Source organism: Tursiops truncatus, chromosome 19 (genome assembly GCF_011762595.2).
Source record: "Tursiops truncatus isolate mTurTru1 chromosome 19, mTurTru1.mat.Y, whole genome shotgun sequence".
In the NCBI taxonomy this organism is placed as follows: Eukaryota; Metazoa; Chordata; class Mammalia; order Artiodactyla; family Delphinidae; genus Tursiops; species Tursiops truncatus.
Genome location: NC_047052.1, coordinates 76,181 through 92,193, shown reverse-complemented (window position 1 = coordinate 92,193; position 16,013 = coordinate 76,181). Strand labels below are relative to the sequence as shown.

The window sequence follows — 16,013 nt, the reverse complement described above, 5'->3', positions numbered from 1 at the left end:
GCACCCCGGAATTGGGGGCCAGGCGCTGTGCCCAGGTCCCTTCACGTCCCCACGCCCCTCGGGCTGCTGCACGCGTGTGCGTGCGTGTGTCTGGTGGGCCGCGGGGAGTGTCATGGCAAGGACCGGGGGGGGGCGAACCCCGCCTGCCCCTGCCCTGTCCGGCGGTCTGAGGCAGTCGTGACGTATTTGGTGTGCCGAGCTCAGGAGGTGGGTCTGGCTCTCAGGCAGGGCTCACGACAAGCAGGGTGTTAGGGTCTGGGGGCTCTGGTGCTGACACTTCCTGGGCGGCAGGAGGGGCGCAGGGTTGGAATCAAGGCGGTTAGGGCAGCAGGGTGTCCCGCGGGCTGGAGCTTGGCACTGCCGTTCAAGACTGGAGCCCCGAGACCCCCGGGGGGTTGCAGAGCGCCTCTCACGGGCAGATCCCTGCTCACCGCACCCCTAGCCGGGAGTCTGGTGACAGACAAGAATACCATTCCTACAGGCAGAAGTCTCGTCTCATCCCTGGGCCTGGTCCCTGATCCAGCGACCAGGAAGAGCTGGACGTAAGGCCACTGGGCTGTGCTTGTGCAGAGGCGCCACGTGGGGCGGGCAGCGTCCACGGGGCCACGGCCGCCCGGACCTGCCCCGCCTCGGCCCCGGGCCAGCCGGCCTAGTCCTCCTTGGGCCTCTCCACGGTGAGAAACGTGTCCACAACGGCAGGCTGCCGCTCGGGGTCACCAAAGGGCTGCTTCTCACGGTTCTGCTCGGCCCTGGTGCGTGTCCAGGAGGGGGAGCGCAGACAGCCGGCCCTGGGCAGCGGGTGTAGGCCTGGTGGGAACACAGGCTGGGGTCAGTGTGGCTTGGGGTCCCAGGTCACTCCTTCAGCTACTGGGCTGGGCCCGTGTGTGCCTCCAGCACGGCGTCGGACCACACGTTGGGGTCCCCTGGGCACCGGCAATGTGTACACGTGGGTCTGGGTGCGGCCCGGCCGGGGCTTTCCTGTTGTCCCCAGGCGGGTCCCCGTGCGGCTGAGGCGCCTGCCCTTGGGGGTGAGCCTGGCCCGGAGCAGGTGCCACTCCCCCCCCCCCCCCCCCGCCTGCATGGGCAGTGAGCCGGGAGGGGGGAGGGTCCCTGGGCCCCCATACCCCTGGCAGCTCCCGTGCCGTTTCTGCGGCCTGCGGGCTCCAGCCGCTTCCCGGGAACTGAGCTGAGGAGGGGCTAGGACTGGTGAACACCACCCGCTTCGTGCTCTGCCTACTTGGGATTAAACCCAAGTAGTGAATTCTGCTTTCAGTGGGACTGTGGCTGTGGCCTTACGTTCGCATTTGAAAAGTGAAATTCAGGAGGGGTAGAGAAATCCCTGAGAGCTGGCAGATAGGTGTGTGAAGTGCAGAAATGGTGAGTGAAATGGTGCCGTGTCGACAAACACTTCAACACGCGTCAGAAAGGAAATCATTTTCCAAAATGGGTCTCCAGGGAGCGGTGCTGGGTGGCCTGAGGCCCCAGGACCTCCCGCAAACCCCTCCAGACCCCGGCAGCAGCCCCACCTGCGGGCGAGTCGCTGGCCAGGTTCTCGTCATCCGAGTCGGCGAAGACCTCGGCCAGCTCCTGGTCGGACATGTCAGTCAGCTCGGTGAGGTCCAGGAGGTCGAAGTGTACCTCCAGGGACGAGACGCTGCTCAGGGGCTCTGGGGGCAGAGGGGTGTGTCAGCGGGGCCAGGTGAAGGCCAGTGCGGTGGGAACGAGGTGGGGCTGACCCATCCCCGGCACCTGCTCCCTGGGGCGCACCCGAGGCCCAGGGACCCGCCCCTGGTCCCAGGGAGCACGCTGGGACAGGTGGGCTGTACTTACGCCGCCTCTCCGTGACCTGCAAGAGACCCGGTGCCGGTACTGGGACGCCCACCTCCTCCTCGGCCACAGGTGAGTGGTTGCTGGTCCCCGTCCCAGGAACGGGGGTGCCCAGGGCAGCCCTTGGCACCTCGACCTCCTTAACTACCCCTGCAACAGAGAGAGCGTTACCCGGGAGGGGACTGCGGTCTCCCACCGCCACCCCCAGGACGCAGGCTGGGAGGACTTGAGAACCTGGCCCATCGAGCCCTCCCTTGAGGCTGTGGGCAGTGATCGCAGTGGCCAGGGGTGACCTTGGGTGAGGAAGCCAGACAAGGGGCAGAGGGCTTCTCTGAGGATGCTGCCCTTCCCTGTAACCCTGATTTCCAGACCCTTTGCCCTGATTACTTGAGCAGGAATGACCACGGGTCTCGCGGAGACCCCAAGACGCCAATACTGTCACCTGTCTCCACTTTCTGGTCCAACCTACGGGCGGGTGGGCGGTTCTGCATTTGCTTGCCCTTTGGCGCCCTTTAATCCAGAATGGCCCCGGCTCACGTGTCTGTCCCGTGTTGTGTTTGAATCCACATAACACGTTCTCAGATGAAACGAGGACAGTGGCCACAGCAACCCCTCCCCACCGACCACACCTCCGGACTGGGAATGTTACTCCAGGGTGTTTCCTATGCAATTCTTGTTTTTATGTAATGGCTCATTTCATGTAACTTTTTGTCGGGTGAGAGGCGAGGCCCCTTGGGGATCTGCTTGGTGGAGACTGTGCCACCCAGGGGCGGGCCCTCCACCCCACGGAGTGCTTGCTGTCACCAGGGCAGACTGCTCCATCCACACCTCCTACCAGCTCCTCCCGAGTGTTCCAGGGCCCTCTGCCCCACACAGCCAGGGGTCCCAGTCATCTGGCCGGCACATGCCCTGAGGCAACGGGACCCCTGGCTCCCTGGCGTCCCCACTGCTGCTCTCTCCTGAGCCCCCCCCCCGCGACAGAGACCCCACCTGCCCCCAGCTGACCCCCAGCTGAACCGGTGCTCAGTAAAGAGTGAGGAATGCCCTCCCGCTCCCTCATCAGTGTGGCCGCCCATCCCAGGGGTCCAGCGCCGAAGCCACAGGAGCAGCTGCCAACGGGGGGCCCAGCAGGGGGGCCCAGTGCCAACAGCTGCCAGTGAGGGCTGGGCCTGTGTGGCCAGCAGCCTGGCGGGCCACGTGGGTCTGGAGGGTCCCTGGCTGGGTGGGATTTGCAGCTGCAGAGCTGGCTGGGTCGCCCCTGGCTTCTCGGAGGGAACCGCTCCCTGGGAGGCGTGGCCTGCCAACTGGCGGGGCCAGCCTGGCTCTGCCCTGTGCTGTGTCATCACTCAGGGCCCAGGGCTGGCCCGCTGGACTGGGGCTGGGGATCTGGTTTCCACCTTGCTGCCGCATTTGGAACGTGGTGTCTGAGCATCCTTGGAGGGTAGGGTTACACCCCCTGGTGTCCCGGCCCGCCCAGCCCAGCAAGGACACCTTCCCGACCAGAGGGCACCGGAGCTGGGGGTGGGCGGGGAACCTCTCCCGAACATCAGAACCCCTGCTGAGGGTCGAAGGCCCAGGAAGCCCTTGGGGACCTTTGCTCTCTGCAGGAGTGTTCTGCTTCCTCAAGGCGGGGCGGCACAGCGGCCCGGGTCCCCCTCCCCAAGGGCGCACGCGTGCCTGGAGTGTCCTGCTCTGCTTCCACACGTGTCCCATCGTGGTGGGCGCCTGGCTGGCTGGGGGCCGCAGCTAGGTGCTGCCATCTCTCTGGAGCCTCCCAGTGGGGCAGGTGGCTCTGGGTTAATAACAAGAATGACAGTGGCTCATGGTTTTCTGTGCCAGGCAGAGTGCCAGCAATATGTTTTCCAGCTGGTGTCACAACCAGCCACGAGGAAGGGACAGTGAGTCTTGGCCAGTAACACCGAGGGGTTCAGCTTGTCGAGCGGGAGCTCTCGGCCACCACCTGCCGGCCAGCAGAGGGAGGGGAGACCCTGACCTTGCGCCCGCAGGGAAGCTAGGCCCTGACCGGGTGGAAGGGGACTTAGCATAAAAGGTGGGGCAGAGGCGGGAGTCTCTGCTCATAATGGCCCGCTCTCACCTTATCTAGAAAAGAAAGCGCTATTCACCTGTGCATCCGGCAGATTCCTGAGCCGGACTCGGATGGACAAAATAGGGGATTCCTGCCCTCTTCTGGTGGGGCAGGGCTGGGGAGCCCTGGGGGCTGTGGTCCCGCTTTGGGGACAGGTCTGAAGGAGGGTGGGAGCTGGGTGATAGCCGGGGAGACAGCACCATCAAAGGCCCTGAGGGGTGCGTGGCTGCCTCTGAGGCGTGGCCGGGGGGGGGGTGAGGGCAGGGGGACACCGGTGGGGAGACACCTCTGGCTGCTCTCTGAGCTGGGAGGGTTCCGAGCTGAGTGGGACAGCCTCTACCTGCATGTTTGTGGGATGGGATGCAGTCCAGGTGGGAAGGAGGCAGTCCACAGGTGCTGAGGTGGGGGCAGGGCAAGGAAGCAGGACCTCCTTCCCCATCCGGCCTTGGGTCAGGGGGCTGGGTATGCAGATACGCCTCATTATAGATCCTAGGATCCAGGGGTCCCAGACAGCCCAGGACAGACCCCCAGCCCCTACAGGCACAGTGGCCTTTTGTACTCATTGTAAGAAGCACATTTTATCAAATTTCAGCATCCCTGACACAGCAAACCATCTAGTCGATGGTGTCACAGAGCCAATGGAAAATGGTAACGGTGAACTTTTAAAGTCACCTTGTGTCTACTTTCTTATTCTTTTCGTCTCCCTTTGGCAGTGGTCTGGTCTTTATTTTGTAAATCCTGGTGTCCTGGCCTGTGTCAAAGCTGTGGGAGAGGAAGAAAAAGCAGAAGATGCAACTTCTGGCATCAAGGACACTGATCTTCTGGCTGGAAGGATGTGAAGGGAGCAGGACCTTTGCTTGGTCCTTGTGCACAGTGGGTGCACCACAAATGCTGGTTGAATGAACGAGCCCGAGACCCCACCCCAGAGTCACTAAGCGGCTGTGCTAGGAATCACCTGGGTCTGTCTGATACCCTCTCGATAAGCCCTTGTAGGAAGAAGGGAGAAGTTCTTCACGAGTGAGACCCCCTGCTCTTCCTGGGGTGTGAAGCAGAGGAGTGACCGATCACACAGGCAGGCACAAGGGCAGGGGTCCTTGGCAGCCGGGCCAAGCCGTAGGCTGGGTGGGTTCAGCAGACCCCAGGGTTGCCCAGGCCAGGGCAAAGGTGAGCGGTGTTTCTGACGCCCCAGGGTCAGCAGTGGGCTAGCAGCCTGGCAGAGCCCCCAGTGAGGGAGTGAAGCCCCTGGCCCCTGCAGGGGGCCTGCTGCCCTGCCCTGCGGAAGCAGCACCCGCGTGGGGAGACTGGAACTGGGGGCCCAAGGCCTGGTATGAACGCATATGATAGTGTTACCCTGTGCTACGCTGCTGACCTATTTTCCAGCACATTCGTGCCAAGAACTTGGCCCAAATCTCAAGTTCCCTGCTGTGTGCCCAGGGTTTTGCCCCAAGCATGGAGGAGGTGCTCTGCACACACCCAACGCGAATGAGTGAAATGATGAAGTGAATGAATGAATAGCATAAAAACCAGCATGGCTGCAGGGAGGGAGGGATGGGCATCGTCCCCCGTTTCCCCAGCCCCTGTCCCTGGAGTCAGTGCTCCTCCTTGGAGCATTTTGAGGATGCCGGGTGGGCCCCATCTAGGCTCAGCCCCCGCAGGGCAGGGCCCAGGCCTCTCTCTCCCAGTCAGACAGACTTGGAGGTAGGTGGGCTAGAGACTTGGTCTCCCAAAGGCACCTTCAAGAAGTGCACCCCGTCCTCTCCCCTCCATGTCTGTGCACTTTGATATTAAGAAATTACTGTTAATTCGTTTAGGTGCAAAAATGCTGTTTTAATTATAAAAACCTTATCTTTTAGAGGTAATTTCAGAGATACTTAAGGATGAAACAATATGTCTAGATTGGCTACAAATTACTACTGAAGGAAGGTGGGTGCAGGCGGTGAGGGGCCGGGGGGGGGGACTTTACCATACTGTTGTCTCTACTTGTGTGTGTGCCCCTCTCTCCAGAGTAAGTTCCAAAAAGTCAGCGAACTCAGAAAATGACAGTCACAGCTACCCACGCGTGACGCCCCCATGTGGGCAGGACGTGGCTACGGGGTAAGAAGCGTGTGAAGCCCACCTCCCGCTGCTGTGGCCCAGCCCCACCACGGTGCCTGCGCAGAGGAGGTTCCTGGAGCACTGAATGAGTTAGGTCTCTGGGGCTCCAGTAAGTGACGTTCAGAAACTGAAGGGTCGTTAAGCTCCTCTCCCTCAGGCCTGCCCTCTGCTCCCTCTCTCTGCAGGCAAGGCGGGGCCTCCACTGAGAGAAGGGGACACGGAGCTCAGAGGGGCCTGGCTGCTTTGCCGGCATCCCCAGCCCTTGCTCTCCAAACCTGCCCCATGAAATCCTCGCAAAGGCGCTACCCGGAAGCCCCGGGGTCCTCGTACTGCCAATGGGAAGAAAAAGCTGAATCCCTCCCACAAACAACAAAACAAAGAAAACCCACACCCACTAGCCCCTGAGTGTCTCTGGTGGTGCTCGGAGGGAGCGTGACATGGGCCCCTAGACAGCCGTCTGGAATGCACCTACCCAGCTCAGCCTGCAGACAGAGCAGTAGGTGGACCCATTTTGGTCTCTGGAGCAGGCCACTGGTGTGGCTAGGGGACCCCCAGCGGACCCCTATGTGGTCTCTGGAGCAGGCCACTGGTGTGGCTAGGGGACCCCCAGCGGACCCCTATGTGGCCAGGGAGTGGCTCCCTGGTATGGGACCTCCAGGGAACCCCGGGTGCATCTGGGGCCTGGCCGGGTGGGTGGAGGAGACCGGCAGTTTGCATCCAAGTTCCGAGGCCGATGGCACAGGACACCCCTCCTGAAAGGTTCCTGAGGGGTTCCTAGGAACCTGTCCTAGGAAAGGTTTCCCTCCCACCAGGCCAGGGCCAGAGTAGGGCCAGACTCCTAGGGGAGAGGCCCCCGGTACATCTCTACCGTCCCGACAAATGGCAGGGGCCGTGAGGAGGGGTCACTCCGTGCACACCAGCCCTCCCAGATGTGTAAGCTCCTGGGCCTCGCCCCGGCAGCCAGCAACCCCTGCCGGCGTGGGAGCCCCCGCAGGCGGAGCCAGGTGCACCCCCCACCCCCCCGGCTCTGAGCCCCTATCTCAGCCTGGTGCCCCGAGGATCCCGGCCGCGGCCTCCCCGCCCTACCCCCAGGGAGGCTCGGCTGGGCCGAACAAAGCAGACGCGCCGCTAGGAGGGCAGCATCCCCCCCACGCCTCGCTGACCTGGATCCCGACTCTGGCCCTGGCACGCCCCATCTTCCAGATCCCCGGCTCCGCTGGGAGGGGGCTCAGGACCAAGCTCTGGGCCAACCACTCAGGAGCGCGCCAGACACCGCTGCCCGGGTCGGGAGCGCGGAGGACGAGGGGGCGGGGACGCGGTCCGTGCGCCCCCCGCCCAGCGCTGGGGCCGTTCCGGGCGGTGCCCCCGCTCGTCTTCCCGGGCGCGGCGCACTAGGCTCCCCCCGCTTCGGCCCGGCGCAGGGGGACTCGGAGCTGCCGGTGGGTCTTCACGGCCCCGGGGCGTGGCCGATGTGTGGGCCCAGGGGGAAGGGGCTGCGGGCCGCTGCGGGGAAGGCGCAGCTCGTGGGCTCCCGGGGGCTGGGGCCGCACTCACCTCCCGGGCTGGCGCCCTCCGGGGGCTCCATGCGGCCGGCAGGGCCTGGGAGGGGCGCACGCGGCGGCGTCGTCACCCGGCCCGGGCGCCCCTGCAGCTGCGGCGGCGACTCGGCCCCGGCTCCCGGCGCAGCGCATTGGGGCAGCAGCCGGGGGGCCGCGGCGGCGGGGAGGAGCCCGCGGGGCGGGGCGCGCAGCTGCTCCGGGGCCCTGTTACCCCACCCCCCCACCCCGTTCTCCTTCCCTGGCCCCGCAGCACAGGTGCGGCCCCGCCCCGCCCCGCGCGCGCCCCCTGCCGGCCCCTGCCCCTGAGGACCCCTCCCACGCAGAGGCTACCCCCTCCTGCAGAGCCACCCCGACCTGGCCGCGTCCCCCAACGCTGGCCCGGCCTCTGCGGCCCCTGCGCGCGCCCTCATTCAGCAGCCGCGCCTACTTCCGTCCGTTCACCCCCGCAAATTTGTGGGGCGCCAACTACGTGCCGGCGCTCTGCGGGGTATGGAGGGGCGGGCCTAACACCCTAGGGCCCTTAAGCCAAGAATTGCAGATTGTGATAAATGCTATGGAGAGACGGGGCGAGGGGGCGGGGTGGGGGGCGGCGAGAGCGTCTAAGGGCTAGGCTGGGGGCAGGGGCGGGGGTGGGGGGGGAAGGGAGGTCAGGAGAAGGAGGCGGGCAGAGAGGGGGCCCCCGGAAGGAAGGCAGGCAGGGTCTGGGCGTGCTGAGAGCACCAAACTGTTCGATGGAGCCCCACTTCCAGACACTGGACCCTGCACGAGGCCCTGGAATGCGGCTTTGTGCCAGGCCCTTGGTGCGTTAATTCTCCCGGGGAATCCTTAGAAGACGGGATCCTGATTTTCCAGGTGAAGCTGAACACAGGGTAGGCAGCCGACCAGGGTGCCACAGCCGGGCGCTGGAAGCCAGAAGATCCAAGTGCAAGCCCATGGTCTGCACAAAGACTAAACAAACCAAAGAAAACCGTCAGGGAGACAGTTTGTTCCCAGCTGGGCGTGGAAAAATCCGCAGAGGAGGGAGGTGAGTATGAACTTGGTGTTTGCAGGAAAGCACCCTCCTAAAGGCAGGTTGTCCATACAGCTTCAGCCAACAAAGGGCCTCACCACCTAGTCCAGCTCCAGTGACACGGAGCCCATGGCCTTTGAAACTGTCAGTCAGTGAGGCAGGCTAATAGTTCCCATTTTTCTTTAGTTTACAAAACAAACAAAAACAAAAACTGCTAAAATGATCTCATGATCCACGAGGACAAGCCGCTGCAGTTTGCACTCCGTGCCACTCCAAGAGGCAGCTCAGCCCCCTGGGGACAAAGCTGAGCTACAGCGTGGGTGGTGGGGACATAACGAGGTCAGGACAGTAGGTGGGCACTGCCTGCTCAGACTCAGCCGAGGTGGAAGTTTGTATTGTCTCCAAATGGTCAGAGCAGTATTTCTGATTCCCTGTGTCTTCCAGAACCTTCTGCTCCCGTCGAGACATTCCCTGTCTGTGCCCCTTCTGCTTGAACCTGGGCAAGCTTGTGGCTGCTCTGGCCAATGGACTGTGGCAGGTTGCTGCCATGTGGCTTCCAAGGCTGGGTCTTAAGTAGGATTCACCTCTTTCCGAAGGCTCCCCTGCAACCCGGCCACTCTGTGTGAGAAAGCCCAGGCCATTTGAGGGGCCACTTGAGTGTTTTCTGGCCCACAATAGCCAATGAACGAGAGATAAGGTCTCAGCCAGTAGCCAGGCATCAGAGCCTGCCTTTGAGCCACCCCCAGGGGGTAATACGTGGAACCAAGGTGGGCTGTCCCCACCGAGTCCCAGCCAAGTTGCAGATTCATGGGCAAAACAGATGTCACTGTATTTCATTTGGGAGCAAGCTGTCACACAGCCATGGTAACTGTGACAGTATTGGTGTTCATTAATTATCCCCATTTGACATGAATAAATGGATACAGACGGAGTCTTGTCAAGGGCATCCTAGCTGGTAAACAGCAGGTGATCTGACTCCAGAGGCCAGTGCTTATTTTTAACTTTTCATTGAAAACATTTTCATGGGGGGCTTCCCTGGTGGCGCAGTGGTTGAGAGTCCGCCTGCCGATGCAGGGGACACGGGTTCGTGCCCCGGTCTGGGAGGATCCCACATGCCGCAGAGCGGCTGGGCCCGTGAGCCATGGCCGCCGAGCCTGCGCGTCCAGAGCCTGTGCTCCGCAACGGGAGAGGCCACAGCAGTGAGAGGTCTGCGTACAGCAAAAAAAAAAAAAAAACCCAAAAAAACATTTTCATGTAAATCAACTATACTTCAATTAAAAAATAAAATTAAATAAAAAAGGAAAAAATCCATTTTCAAGCAGAAGTAGAGAGAATAGCACAGTTAACATACATGAACCGTCATCCAGATTCAGCGATTACCAACTCGTGGCTGATCCTGATTTTTCTGTACTTTCAATGCCTCCCTCCCTTGCTGGGTTGTTTTGAAGCAAATCCTATATATATTATGTCATTTCATTTGCAAATACTTCACTGTTTATCTCTAAAAGAGAGTCTAGTCTTCTTAAGCACTGTGTTATCCTAACATCCAGGCCTCCATCGAGTTGCTGCTGTGGTCTGAGGCAGTTTACCTGGATGAGCAGGTACGTGGGTGTTAGGAAGAGCCAGGTATTAGACATAGGTCGGTGAGTTTGTATGTATTAACATTTGGTCTTTGATTTTACAGGAGACTCAGATGCCATTTATCTGGATTTCCGAGATGCACAGCTTGATGCTGAATAAAAGTATCTCAAGCCATCCATGTGAAGAAAAAGCTCTTTTCTAAAAATCTGAACTCAAACATGAAAAGCACAGGTCGCTGTGGGTCTTATTGGGAGCCCAGAGAGCTGGCAGCAAGGCCTCCCTGACTGTGCATCTCTGCAGTGCAGACTGGCAAACCATGCTGTGCTGTTGACTTGCGACAGACGATATCCTGTCTCATTATCCTGCGCTAACCCTCCTATTTTTGCCCTTTTTGTTGAAAGAAATTATTGTTAATGCATTTATTTAATTCGGGACTCCCAGCCAGACTTCTAAAGCAAAAAGCCAGTCAGCGTGAGGCACCTAGCGTATTGGGTCTGCAAAGTAAGTGTTAAATAATTATCATTACTCCATTGTGCTACCCAGCTGCGCTGTCTCACCTGCCAAAACCCCTCCGGGAGGACCCCACCTTAGGGGAGAAGACCCTTATCAGGCCAGAGGTTTCTGACACAGAGGCTCAGGCTCGTCTGCCCAGGCACAGTGACACCACCAGACCTCACAAAGGCCTCAGGGCTGCTATAAATAAATCACGGCTCTGTGCAATACAGTCCCTCAAAAGGGCTGTTCCTTTCCACGACCGATCAGGGCTTGGGTGGGCAAACAGGAAGCCCCCCAGGCTCGTCGCTGTGGCTCTCACATGCATGCCCCTGTGTGGGTGCCTGAGCCTGAGCAAGCCCAGCTACGGAGGCACCTTTGTCTCCCACCTGAGCCTTGTTTCATCACTCACACCCTGCTCCCAAGGAAGCTCTCCAGGGAGAGGAGATTCTGCTCCATCCCCAACCTGATGGAAAAACATGACCTCTTGCAAAACCACTATTTAAGAAGATGCTAAAGTTGAGAGTGTAGAAAAAAGACAACAAGTGGTGTGTAAGGACAGCACTTTGCATGTAGGTAATTGGGTGGTAGGAGGGATCACAAATTCGCTTTGGAAATCTTAAAGTGGTTAGCAGTTTTCAGAGCAAGAGCTTAGGAAAGGAACCCGATGACTTTTTTTTTTTTTCCTGCAGTGCGTGTCTGGAAACCTCTGGCAAAGTGTTCTAGTTTTTCCTCATCACAAGGACAAGACCTCTTCAGACAGACCAGTTAGTTTTTCCGAAGGGGAGACTTGCTGATTTCAAAACTTTGGACCCAGCTGGAACATGTTCTCTTCCCTACTTTTGTTTCTTCTGAGGGTTTGTGGAAACACAGCTATCTTCCAGCCTCAGGTGGGAGGAATCTTCAAAGATGGGCGGGGGCGGGGGTGGGGGTGGGGTGGGCCCAGGGGCAGAGCCTCAGCCTGAATTTGAATCTAATTTGGAAAACGTAGCGGTGCATATCTTTCCGGCACCTCCCGTCACTCACTAACTGAAATTATGCACGGTAGGACCCGTACGCACGTACAGTAAGTAAGAAGTGGATGGAAACAGTTCCTCTCACCTCCATGGAGCTTAAGTTCTAGTGGGGAAGACCCGCAATAAACAAGACACGTCCCGCAACGAACGCGTTCACGGGCGTCGTGGAAATCTAGCTTGTGCATGACGCCCAGCTGCGGCCCAAACCCAGTGACTCAGCCCAGCGCGTTGCTAGAGACGCGCTCCCGCCGTTGCCAGGCCGTGACCCCCTCGGGCGGACTCTCGCGAGGGTCCTCGAGACTTCGCGCGGAACCTAGCAGCGGTTGCCTGGAGACCGCGCAGCCCAGGCTGGGCTCGCGCGTTGGTCGGCGGGTCGCGGCCGCCGGGACTCCGGAGCCATGGTGAGGAGGGGTGGAGGTCTGGTAGGGTCCGCGCCGGGTACCTGGGGCTCGGGGGCCAGCCCTGCGTGCAGGAAGACCCCGGGACGGGAGGCCTGGAGCTCTGGGGTCCCGGAACTGAGGGCTTGGCGCTCTCGTGGAGTCCTCGCAGGGAGGGCCCAGGGTGCTGCGGACCCTGGATCCCGGACCCCACACGCACCTGGAGCTGAGAGACCTGGGCTCTCCAGGATCCTGTGCTCACAGGGGTGGGTGGTCAGAGAGCACCCGCCTCCCCCGCCCCCGAGACCCAGGGCCCGGTGTGCACAGCGTCCAGAGCAGAGAACTTGGGTCGAGGGGCTTTCCTACCTGGAATGGAAGGCTCATTGATGAGATCCTTGGGACCTAGGGTCTCACCTGGCAGGGGCCTGGGAGACACAGGTCCTCCATTCTCTGGGGTCGAGAGCCCGGGGCATACCAGGGTGGTCAGAGGACCCTGTACACCGGAGGGTCCTGACAGCATGTCCAGTGCCCGTGGAGTCCTTCGGGGCAGAGCTTCAGGGTAGAGGAACTGCTGTTTCCTTGGAGAGCCCGCGAGGAGTGAGGCCGGTACTGAGCAGAGCACGGCGACAGCTTGCTGCCTCTGGGGCTCTCCATCCCGGCCCCTCTCTGCGGTAGGGCTCACAGCTGCGCCACCCCACCTCCGCCATGATGTAGGGGCTGTCGGTAACTCAGTTTCCAGGCAGATGTGGCCATCAGCTGTGGGAGGCAGGGAGGATGCCTGTGTGTGCGGGAGCCCCAGGGGCTCTACCAGGCGGCGGCCGCTGGCTGACTGTCCCTGATGCTGGGTGGTGACAAACCTTCAGGCTCTTCTGATGGGGTGGACTTATTGGAGTAGAGGGATTGGAAAGAGGGCATTGTGTTAGGAGTGAAGATTTCTGTGGATGGGTCTTTTGAAAGTCAACTGGAAAAGGACCACCAGAATACATCTACTTTTACTAGCTTGTGAGACTATAGGGTGATTTTCCTTTTTTTCTTTACGTTTTGTAAGATTTCCACAAAAACTTTTTTTTTTTTTTTTTTTTTGCGGTACACGGGCCTCTCACTGTTGTGGCCCCTCCTGTTGCGGAGCGCAGGCTCCGGACGCGCAGGCTCAGCGGCCATGGCTCACGGGCCCAGCCGCTCTGCGGCATGTGGGATGCTCCCGGACCGGGGCACGAACCCGTGTCCCCTGCATCAGCAGGCGGACTCTCAACCACTGCGCCACCAGGGAAGCCCCCCACAAAAACTTTTTTTGTAGTAAAAATGTTACTGAGTCACGTAGATGCGCGTACACACAAGCATGGGCCACAGAAACTTGGGAGAAGTAAAGGCAGAAGGATAAGGAAATTGGCCATCTGCTGAGCGGCCCTCGGAAGGGAGTGAGGGTGGAAGGTCTCGTCTGGCACCTTGCTGAAGTTGTTAAAAGCAGCCTCGCCCCATTGACAGAGCCCACAGTGAGCGCCACAGTCCGCTCCGGCTCCTCCACCAGGGTTCTCTGAGGTTTTGTGTTTTGAGGGGAGGAGCCCTCATCTTGCCAGCTTTGATTGTTGCTGTGGGCACTTCTCCCTCCACTCACTGAACAGCTTATTGCAGGTTTCTTCATGGTGCTTGCCAAGCATTATAGCCAGTGTGGTAACATTGGACAGTGTGGTACTGGGGAATCTTCCTTTTTGAGTCCGAGTAGATTTTGCATCCACACCAAGGGGGTCTCTGCTATATACTAAGGAACAAGTTTCCCTCCCTCCCTTTGTCAGGGAAAACAATATTCTCTTCTGAGAAGGCAGATTTCTCCTTGCTGCTCCAAAGGTATCAGCAGAATGTGCCTGTGGTTAACGGTGGGGAACCTTAGGGCAGAGTGATGTGGTCTGGGTGGAAGCAGGAGACAGTGGGCAGTCAGATGGATGCCCCAGAACAGGAATTCCTCTCCCAAGCGGCCCCAGGAGGGAATCAGCCAGCCAGAAGGTGAACTCTAACCCAACCATCTATTCTTCAACCAAAGGCGCCCAAAAAGAAAGGGAAGAAAGGGAAAGCCAAAGGTACCCCGATTGTTGATGGTCTCGCGCCGGAGGACATGAGCAAGGAACAGGTGAGCGGGCTGGCCTGAGCCGCGGACCAGCGCTGAGTTGGGGTGGGATGGGTTTGCTACTCCGCGCTTCTCCTAGGAGCCTCTTTCAGACCGCTGCCCCCGCTTCCGCGTGCACCTCCCCTCTGCCTGGCTCCTGCTGCCCTGCCCACACGTGGATACGCCCCTCCCACGCCTGCACGCCCAAGCACAGCACGTGTTGTAAAACAACGCGGTACAGGCACATGGGTGAACTCTTTTATAGGGTAGTAGGAATTTGGAAGGAAATGTCTTTCTGATATAAAAGCTGTTTTAAGTTTTCTGGGTTTTCTTTCATTCTTATCTTTTGTAGGCACCCGATGCTTACAGAGCTATTATCATAGTACATACACCTATAGCATTCTCATTTGTTTTATTTACCATTAAACATTGTGAATTATTTTTGGCCACTTGTTCATTTTGCTGAACTTAAGGGCTAGAGAACATGGTTATATAATTACAATTTCGATTACAAGGCTCCTGAAACCTGTAACGTGTGCAAACTGTGAGAGCATGTGTGGTCTGGGAGCGTCTGACATGCACTCCTGTGAGCGTTAGTGACCCTTACTTACTTTTGATGGTTTTAAGATAAGGAAATGAAAGGTGACTGAAACAGGCATAAGACCTGAAGCTGGAGAGCTGGGCCGAGGCCCTTGAACAGCGGTGGAGAGCCTTTGTGTCACAGGCTGTGTCCGCAGAGGGTGGTGGGTCAGGTTGCGCTTTGGAAAGGTCCCCAGGCTGCCGCGTGAACGGCTTACCCACTGCGCTGCCCCAGCCGTCAGGCTGTTTCTTGGCTCCCCATTTTCTCCTGTCCGGTGGGGACCGAACTGTGACATGGCAGTGGCCAGTCTGCAGAGCAGAGCCTTGCTGTCCGGTGTTCCAGGCGTGGACACCTGGGAAGCTTCCAGGGCCCAGGCAGGAGTGAGAGACTCAGGGCAGCTGTGGCCAGTTCGCTGCATGTTAACCTGTGGGCCCTGGGCTCCAGAGCTGTTTGTTTGCTGATTTTTGGAGTGATGGAACGTCCAGCGTGAGCCGGTCAGAGACGGGAGGAGCCTGGCTTAGATCCTTTGTCTGATTGACACAGTAGACCCCACTGTAGACCTCCCTCCTGGGGAGCCCAGCCCCGTCCCGGCCTGGTGGCCCTTTTTTTTTTTTTTTTTTCCTTTAACCTATTTGCAGATTTGCATTTGGCTCCGGACCAAACCATCTTGACTGTTTCGGGTTTACTGGTTTTGTATACTTTTTGCTTAACGTGTATCTTTAAAGGTGAAAGGTTTTTTACATTGTTTTGTGAACATATTTACATCATTCTCATATCTTTGTGTTGTTGGGCCATATAACCTTCTAACTGATATACTCTAATTTCTCAACCATTCTCCTATTTATTTATTTATTTATTGGCCGTGCTGTGTGGCTAGTGGGATCTTAGTTCCCCGACCAGGGATTGAACCCGGGCCCCGGCACTGAGAGCGCGAAGTCCTTATCACGGGACCGCCAGGGAATTCCCAACCATTCTCCTACTTAAAAGCATCTTAGATCTTTTCCTTTTTAATTCTTTTGCTGTTGTAATAATGGTGTAGCTAATATCTTTAAGCGGAAAGCTCCTGTGTTCTTTTGAGAAATTTCTTTAGTGTAAATCCCCAGGAAGGAATAAAAGCATATAATCATTTTATGACTCTTGGCCAAATACAAGAGATTTCTGCTGTTTGCTGAACGTTCCCTGTCCCCGAGCCTTCCCAGCCCCCTACTTTAACTTCTCACTTTTAGCTCTGATTTACTCTGAGGTGAGAGCAGCCCCTCCCTCTTTCTTCCTGGCCTTTCTCCGTGCACCC

At 58.7% G+C, this 16,013-nt stretch overlaps 2 protein-coding genes across 6 annotated transcripts in view; one reads left to right on the top strand and one right to left on the bottom strand.

The window, feature by feature from the left end:
* Positions 1-83: 83 nt before the first annotated feature.
* On the bottom strand, positions 84-7,693 carry DBNDD1 (dysbindin domain containing 1). Its single transcript, XM_033845243.2, has 4 exons — positions 7,562-7,693; positions 1,831-1,977; positions 1,527-1,667; positions 84-807 (listed from the first exon to the last, which is right to left on the bottom strand). The coding sequence occupies exons 1-4, from the start codon at positions 7,590-7,592 to the stop codon at positions 650-652; spliced, it is 477 nt and encodes a 158-aa protein (XP_033701134.1). The 5' UTR covers positions 7,593-7,693; the 3' UTR covers positions 84-649.
* Positions 7,694-7,743: 50 nt separating this feature from the next.
* Positions 7,744-16,013, top strand: part of DRC4 (dynein regulatory complex subunit 4) — a 38,620-nt gene continuing 30,350 nt past the window's right edge. For all 5 annotated transcript variants that reach the window (XR_012327889.1, XR_012327891.1, XR_012327888.1 and 2 more), the window contains exons 1-7: positions 7,744-8,053; positions 8,419-8,590; positions 10,126-10,176; positions 10,260-10,657; positions 11,341-11,538; positions 11,697-12,065; positions 14,080-14,166. Coding sequence is in view for 1 of the 5 variants with exons in the window: in XM_033845236.2 (XP_033701127.1) it covers positions 12,063-12,065; positions 14,080-14,166 (90 nt within the window). In the remaining 4 variants the exon portion in view is untranslated. The remainder of the gene's footprint in view (positions 8,054-8,418; positions 8,591-10,125; positions 10,177-10,259; positions 10,658-11,340; positions 11,539-11,696; positions 12,066-14,079; positions 14,167-16,013) is intronic.

Coding starts and splice junctions, on each gene's coding strand:
- DBNDD1 (XM_033845243.2), bottom strand. CDS start 7,592: ATGGAGCCCCCGGAGGGCGCCAGCCCGGGAG. Junction 1,978..7,561: donor GGAGGGCGCCAGCCCGGGAG/GTGAGTGCGGCC, acceptor TCTCTGTTGCAG/GGGTAGTTAAGGAGGTCGAG. Junction 1,668..1,830: donor GCAGGTCACGGAGAGGCGGC/GTAAGTACAGCC, acceptor CTCTGCCCCCAG/AGCCCCTGAGCAGCGTCTCG.